The sequence below is a fragment of the Panicum virgatum genome, chromosome 7N (genome assembly GCF_016808335.1).
Source record: "Panicum virgatum strain AP13 chromosome 7N, P.virgatum_v5, whole genome shotgun sequence".
Lineage (NCBI taxonomy): Eukaryota > Viridiplantae > Streptophyta > Magnoliopsida > Poales > Poaceae > Panicum > Panicum virgatum.
Window position 1 is genome coordinate 37316348 of NC_053151.1, and position 7791 is coordinate 37324138.

The window sequence follows — 7791 nt, forward strand, 5'->3', positions numbered from 1 at the left end:
GGCTGTTCGGTGTTTGTGGCTCGATCTAGCTCTTCTTTTTTTCTCCTTGACGAGGGGTCACTCGCTCGTCCAATGACCTTTGTCTCTGCCATGAATGCAACAGTAAGGAACTTTTTGCTTTCGGCCGGAGTTTTCCCTCCGACCACGATTGGAGTTGCTTCGGTCGCTCCTCCCTCCTCTGTTGTTCTGAGGCCGGGAGTCGCGGGCTTCATCACCGGAGACCGTGTTCACGGCCTTTGGGGTCTTCGCTTGCTTGGCTTGATGAGGCTTCGGTCGGTCGCGATTGCGCGACCTCTTCTCATTCATCTCTTCGATTCTCCGGCGCTTTCCTATGTCTGAGATGCAATACTCTTGAATAATCTCGAAGAGCCTGTTCAGGGTCTTCGGCTTGCGGCACTCGAGGTACTCCCCGCATGGGCCAAGGTTTAAGCCAGCGATGGCGGCTTCGATGGTGGTCTTTTCTGCCACATCTGGAGCCCTCGCGCGAAGCCTGACGAGGCGGTGCAAGTATTCTTGCAGAGTGGATCCCTCTTGCTTCAAGCTGTGGAAGTCATATGAGTTGATTTCTTCTGGCTTCGGCGCTCTGAAGGCAGCTGTGAGCTCTCTTCGGAGCTGGTCCCAGGTGTGGATGTGACCACCTGGGAGGTTGGAGTACCAATACTGAGCGAGGCCCTTCAGCGAGAGGACAAATGCTTTCACTTTGCATGCCGCGCCACCCCCGGATGCTTCGATGGCCACTTCATACTTGAGGAGGAAATCTTTTGGGTCGGATTCCCCATTGAACTGTGGAAGAATGGTGGGGTTGAAGCGTGGTGGCCACGGGAGCTCTTCGAATTCTACAGAGAGAGGTGTTGGCTTGAGTTTGCTGAGCTTGTACTTTGCGGAGATGCTCGGATAAACGAGTGTCGATTCTCCTCATGGTTTGGATGTCTTCGGCGGAGATACCGAGGTCGTGGAGATCGACCTCGAAGTCCCCATCAGTGAGGTCTTCGACGCTGAGGTCTTCGCCGTTGTCTTCGGTGTTGTCGCCGTTTGTAGTGTCGAGGGTGTTGTCATTCGTAGGAATGGCATCGGTCGAGGCATTGGCCTCCGAAGTGCCGGGGTTTGGTTTCTTCTTCGCTGCCATGTGGTCGTGTCGAGGATGAACCGCGGGTGGGCTCCAAAACTGTTGGTGTAGGACACTCTCTGGGATGAAGAGGTCACAACAGTTCGAGTGATTGTGAGCGAAGACTTGTGGGAAAATAGCAGCGGACGCAGTAATGACACGAAAATCAAAGCAACAGTGCGTTAGCACAGTTACAAGGGGGGGTATTTATAGCCCAACGGCTCACCTACCCATTAGCTAGAATTTCCAAAATGTCCCCTAACTGCCCCAAATACATAATATTCCGTGGGCTTTTAGGTAACATCACATTTACAGACACTCAGTGGATTACAGCTGGCATGACACACGGCCCCAGGTCCTCCGCGCCGCCAGATGCCTTCGTTTCGGGGCTTCGGGTATGACCCTTCGCCGAGCGAGTCCATCACTCTTCTCCTGCAGGGTCGCCCTTCGTCCTCGCACCTTCGCTCCGTACCCTTCGCGATCAAGCCGGACCGGGGCCGATCGTTGCATCGGCGGTTGGAGACTTATTCGAAGATTCTTCCCCCAGAAGTCTTCGGTCCGAAGTCTTCGCTCCTGGGCTTCCGCTGCGTCCGCCTCATCGGTCCTGGTGCCTTCGCACCCTACCCGAAGGTGGCTCCCCCAACAATATCCTAGCTAATGATGCCGTGCGTGCTTTCTCTATGATCTTGTTGTTCAGGAAGAGGAACGCGCCTTGCTAGGTTTCCGGCTCGTAAAAAGATGAGAGAGATTTGGACGACCGAGGAGAACGGTACTCGTAGCATCTGCATGGACGTAGTCAGTGAGCCTTGCGCTGTGTTGTTTACAGTGGCCGGATCGAGATGGAGAAGGCACAGAAGGCCAAGCTATGCACCGGCCGTGCGTTTGTGTATCATTGTCTTTCCGGAGGACCCCCCACAAAACTAGCTTGTCGGGAAATTACTGTTGTTTACTGCTGCTTTACAAATTGTAGAATGGTTACTTAAGATTTTCTTTTTCTGTTTTCAAGGTAAAATAGGAGGGGGGCCTCCCTACTGCTGCTGGTTAGGCGGAGCCGGCCGCAGCAGTCATCGGTGTCAGCTCTACTACGAACAGTGTGGAATAGTGATTTGCTGACATCAACAATTATACCTAACTCCGCCCCTGTTATATATTATAGATAATAAAGTTTACAATAGCCATTCTACAATTTGTGGAGATTGTTTCTTCTTTGCCATATGGCTAACATGGCAAATTCATGCTTGACGGTAAGTTTATTTACATGAGTCCAAAATCTATTTTGAGTTTATATATTTTATGCAAAGATATATATTTGATTATCGATATCTAAAATCAGTACTATATATTACCTTAATATTTGACCAGTAAAGGAAGGCTCCACCATGTTCTCTATCAAGGCATAGATAGGAGATAGTAGTATATAGGGTGCTTAGTGCTTACTATCTTATCTTACTATTACTAATAGGAAGCTTCTTTCGAAATCTCTATGTAAAGCCATATAGAATCTTAGGATTCTAAGTGGGCACTTTAAAAAATAGAGAAATTCTAGAAATTCTCAAAAATAAAAAATATCCAGACCATCAATCTAACAACTCTAATCATAATAGTGATTGAATCTATTATCTTTCCTAATAAATTATCCACCTCTGTAATTATAAAAATAGACTAAAGCAACCTCCCTAAACATGTATCTAAATTAGACCTGATCATCCAGTGGGTCGGGTCGAATCAAAAGGAACCCGCGAGTTTTTTTTGGTTCGGCCCGAGTTTGGCATGGCACATGGTCGTGTCGGGATGGGTCGATTTCGGGTCGGTAAAACCCTATTTTTATGTATAATTTCTAGATTTTTTTTCTGATTTTTGGTTAAAATTTTTGGTTCGAGCCCGGGCCATACAATATTGGTGTCGGATTGGGGTTTTTTTAGGCTGGTTAGGTCGGTGTTTTACCGGCAAACCTACCTAGGGATGATACCCTAAGGTAGAAGATTGCTCGTAGGGAATCGCCGAGATCAAGAACACGATGGTGCAAGCAACATAAGGGTTTAGATAGGTTTTAACTGCGAGTTGTGTAATACATTACGTCATGTTGGGTGCCCTTATATGGCTTAGGGAGACAGGGTTACATGAAACCCTAGATCACGTTGTTTCAGCTTTCGTTAGCAGGACAAAGCCACAAAACGTGGCTTCGAACAACTTCACCTTCATCTCGTTGTTTTGCAAAATGTTTTCTAAAACAGATTCAGCTTCACTAGAAGTTTTAGGAGAAGCCGAAGTTATGCCAAACCGAACCTCAGTAACTCCATCGGCTTGCTTTGCTTTTTGACAGGCCACTTTGTTTGATACCAACAATGCTTTTGCGATCCGCCAGCAGGACACGTTCGATAGACCCTCCAGGCCTCCACTGTGTGCTGTATTTGATGTATCTATGCAGATGCTTATTACTACGCAGCTGTGTCCCTGAATCTGCAGGTCCGCGTGCTGCTGGCTGGACTTGGACTGGTTCAACGGCCGTACCTGATCGACGACGATCCACGCTGCTCCAGTGCTCCTGATCTAAGCTGAACTATTCCGTCGAGATATTGCCGCTGGATTCAGCGGCATGCGATCGTGGACTCTCGCACGAAAATGGAAAGAAATAGTAATCCCGTAGTACACATGGGCACGTTCATCAGCTGCTCCACAGTCCCCCTCCTTTAGGGCAAGCTAGTATCATCGTTTAATATTTTCTCTTCTAAAATATAAGCCATTTAAGTTTTGTCCCAATTCAAACTTTGATCAAAATCTATAGAAAAACGCACCAACATTTGCAAGATTAAATTCGTTTATTAGTTAGTGTAATTTCCCCTTTTTTTTGTAGAAGTTCATATTTCGAGAAGTTGATAAACCACCATAGGAAAATGCACCATAAACTAATGATTCTCCTTTTTTTTTGTAGAAGTTCATTTTTCAGAGAATGCCTTTTCTCTTTCGGCATTGTTGGCTAATGTAACTGTTATAACATTGTAAAGAAAAATGGTCATTAGCATTCCGCATGTGCAGGCCTTATATTTTGCGCATAGAATCGGGCCCCAAATTTGGAGGTACGGCCCCAATCAGTAATGCCTCCATGGGCCTGCTGCAGGGAAACGCCCACTGATGATGAGCTGATCCATCACTGATGCCTCATCGATACCCAGCAGCGCCGCAGACTCCACAGGCCTACAGTATATCTTTTTTTTTGCGGGTATATTTTGCGTATAGAATCGGGCCCCAAATTTGGAGGTACGGCCCTAATTAATGCCGCCATGGGCCTGCTGCAGGGAAACGCCCCACTACCGGAAACAACAGTTATGCCGAGTGCCAGAGACTTTGCCGAGTGCATAATATCGAGCACTCGACAGTGTTTACATTTGCCGAGTGCTTCAAAAAAACCCTCGGCAAAAACCTAATACTCGGCAAAATTAATATTTGCCGAGTGCCGCTCATCTGACACTCGGCAAAATCAATCTTTGCCGAGTGCCTCTGATGAGACACTCGTCAAACATAACTTTGCTGAGTGCCTCAAAAAATACACTCGGCAAACATCCTCACGTGCCCCGCACACGCCCGTTCCTGTGGGGTGGCGTTCAGACCGTTATTGTTTGCCGAATGCCAGCTACGGGACACTCGGCAAACCCAGCTTTGCCGAGTGCCTGACAGTAAACACTCGGCAAACAATGTCATGTGTACCGCACACGATTGTTACCACGACCATTACTCCGTTACCCCGACCGGTACCGGTTACCACGTCCATTACAGTTACTAGTTGCCGAGTGCGAGGTGTAGGACACTCGGCAAAATATATTTTGCCGAGTGCCGTCCATGGGACACTCGGCAACGTTCTGTCAATGCCGAGTGCATTATGCTGGCACTCGGCATCCAGTCACCTTTGCCGAGTGTCTTTTTTGGCTCTCTTCAAAGTTAGAGAAAAACATTTTCATTTACCCTCCAAACTTTTTTCTCTGTTATTATAGTATTTGATGGACATCATATATAATTTTGGTAAATTATCCTTGAAGTTTACCATATTTACATTATTTATTTCATTAAAAGCGTATTTTGTGGATAATTCAAATTTGAACTACAAAATGTAGTGCAATTCGTGGATAATTAATGGAAAAAGTATATTCATGTTATTGAGTCCAATTTGATGCGTTGTCCAAGAATTCCAAGGAAAATTCGGGCCGAATAGATTTTAAATTCTATAAAACTCAAACGTAGTCCAAAAATTTTGAAATTTATCTTGCAATCATAATATCATATGTGGAGACTGTGAAAAAAATTGAGGACATTTCACAAAAGTTATCACATATGTTAGTTATAAGATGAAGTATCTCGTAAAAGGTTCAAGAGAGCTGTGAATGGGTACAGTTAAGATTTTGAGTCCAAGTGACAATCAAATTGATTTTTTACTTCAAACTTTTTGTGTAGGCAATGGTCATGATGGAATGATGTATGCTTAATTTTCATTATTTTTTGTGGCCATTTGATAATATTAGATTTTTTTTCCGCTGCATCTGTGTATGTAATATCAATATGAACTTATACTGCATGAAATAATGGAATTTTTTCGTAAAACATGTCACATTTTTTATATATGCAATAGACATCATAAATTAATCACTGTTAAATTTTGGGTATTTAAATTGTTGCGTAATTTTTAATTTATTTTGTCAAATGTAGAGAATTAGTCCATATAAATGGAAATATAGCTAATAGTGATTGAAATAATATAATATTTTTCGTTAAAGCATGAAAAAAGAATTGTTTCGTGAAATATAAATTTTGAAATGAAATATCGAATTTCATTCAAAGGAATATGTGAAAACAAAAATTGTATTCAAAGGAGTTGAGTTAAAACAAATAATGACTTTGCCGAGTGCCAGATCAGGGCACTCGGCATAGCTTTCATAGTTTGCCGAGTGCCAGATCACGGCACTCAGCAAAGCCAGTGTTTGCCGAGTGCCAGATCTCAGCACTCGGCATAGAGGCGCCAGCCCACAAATAACTTAGCCGCGCCGCCACACCCGCACACACACAAACACACCCACGCACATGCCAGCCACGCCGCCGCGCCGCCGCTCCACGCCGCCGAGCCAGCTCCCCGTCGCCGCAGTCCTTCCACGCCGCCTCCACGCCGACGGTCATGCCCCCGGCCGGAGCTGCCCGCCCCGGTGCGTGCCACGCCCCCGCAAGGCCGTCACCTCCCTGCCTGGCCGGCGCTCGCCCCGCCCCCGGACCCCGGCACGAGTGGCAGCGGCGCCCCCGGCTCCCGAGGCCCCCACCCCAGACGCTTGGCTCCCGGCCTCCGTCCCCGCCCCGCCCCCGGCGGCCGCCCCCGACCCGGAGTGCCAGTCCCCTCCTTGACTGTCGCCCCGGCTCCCAGCCCTGCCGTCCCCGCCCCCGGCGCCTGCCCCCGCCGCCCGGTCCCTGCGCCTGCCCCCGCCCAAGGCAGGTTGTGATTTCCCTGCTCGAGGTACGTGACCTCCCCCTGATGGCAATTGTTAGATGGTCTGGCACAGATTGCTTTGCCTGTGGTAGATTGGATGAGTTTGTTTCCATTTAGTGTAGTATCTTGCTATGAAAAGGACGTGAAACATCACCAGTGTGCTGTTTTGGGCTTTAGGGGTATCGGGCTCCGTCCCCGCCCCCGGCGCCAGAACCGCGTGTTCGGCGAGAGCACATCGAGAGCACCGGAACCGCCCGTGACATGTTCGGTGAAAAGCCGGAACCACGAGTCCACTTCACGCCGGCCACGACTACACCGCCGACTCTCGGTAAGCAATGCAACCACTCCCATTATTGATAATGTTCATAGATCATGCAACCGCAACTCAGTTAGGTGTCTCCCGTTTGGAAGAGATATAGTTGAAGATATGCGGATTTTTGCATATCTATAACTGTATCTTTTTCGAACTGTCCACGTTTTTTTGGACAGCCCGAGGATGAGTAGATACGATTAGTTTTCATGGTCCAATTCTATCTGAGACAGTCTCGGCATCACCTTCCCGTTGTTCTCTGGATACACAATCTCCCTTTCGGGACATGTATCTGGAGAACAGCGGGGAGGTGCTGCCGAAATTTTGTCTCGGATGGTAGTGGATCATGAAAACTGATCATATCTACGCATCCTCGGGTGGGATTAGAACCTACCTTCACCTATTAGAATGTAGGGACAACATGTAGATGCATTTGATTTTTATTGTACTCACTCCGGTCTAGAGGATGGATGACCATCATTGGATGTACACGGGCCGTCCAAGTCAGGCTACCATGACCGATGAATGGATTCGAAAGACCAATGATTTTTTGGAAGCCGCGTGGAGTCAGGCTGAAGGATCGAGTTTCTTGTGGTGTCCGTGCAACAGATGTGGAAATAAGAAACAGAAAACAAAGAAGGTTATGGGCCAACATCTTTGCAAGTATGGATTTACGCCGGACTATACCCGGTGGATCTTTCATGGTGAAGGCCACCGTATGAAGGACGAGGTCATGAGGCAACGCATCGATGATTGTGATGCTGATGGTGGGGTTGGAGACATGTTACATGACTATCATGAAGCACATTTCGGTGAAGGACCGCAGGAGGAGGAGCCAGAGGCATCCGCAAAGGTGTATTTCGAGATGTTGGAGGCTGCATAGAAACCACTTCACGGTCATACAAAGGTTTC

General features: G+C 47.3%; 1 protein-coding gene across 1 annotated transcript; it reads left to right on the plus strand.

Moving 5' to 3' along the window:
- Positions 1-6175: 6175 nt before the first annotated feature.
- On the plus strand, positions 6176-6487 carry LOC120681216 (prophenin-2-like). The gene has a single exon (XM_039962736.1). It carries the CDS (start codon positions 6176-6178, stop codon positions 6485-6487), a length of 312 nt encoding a protein of 103 aa, XP_039818670.1.
- Positions 6488-7791: the final 1304 nt, after the last annotated feature.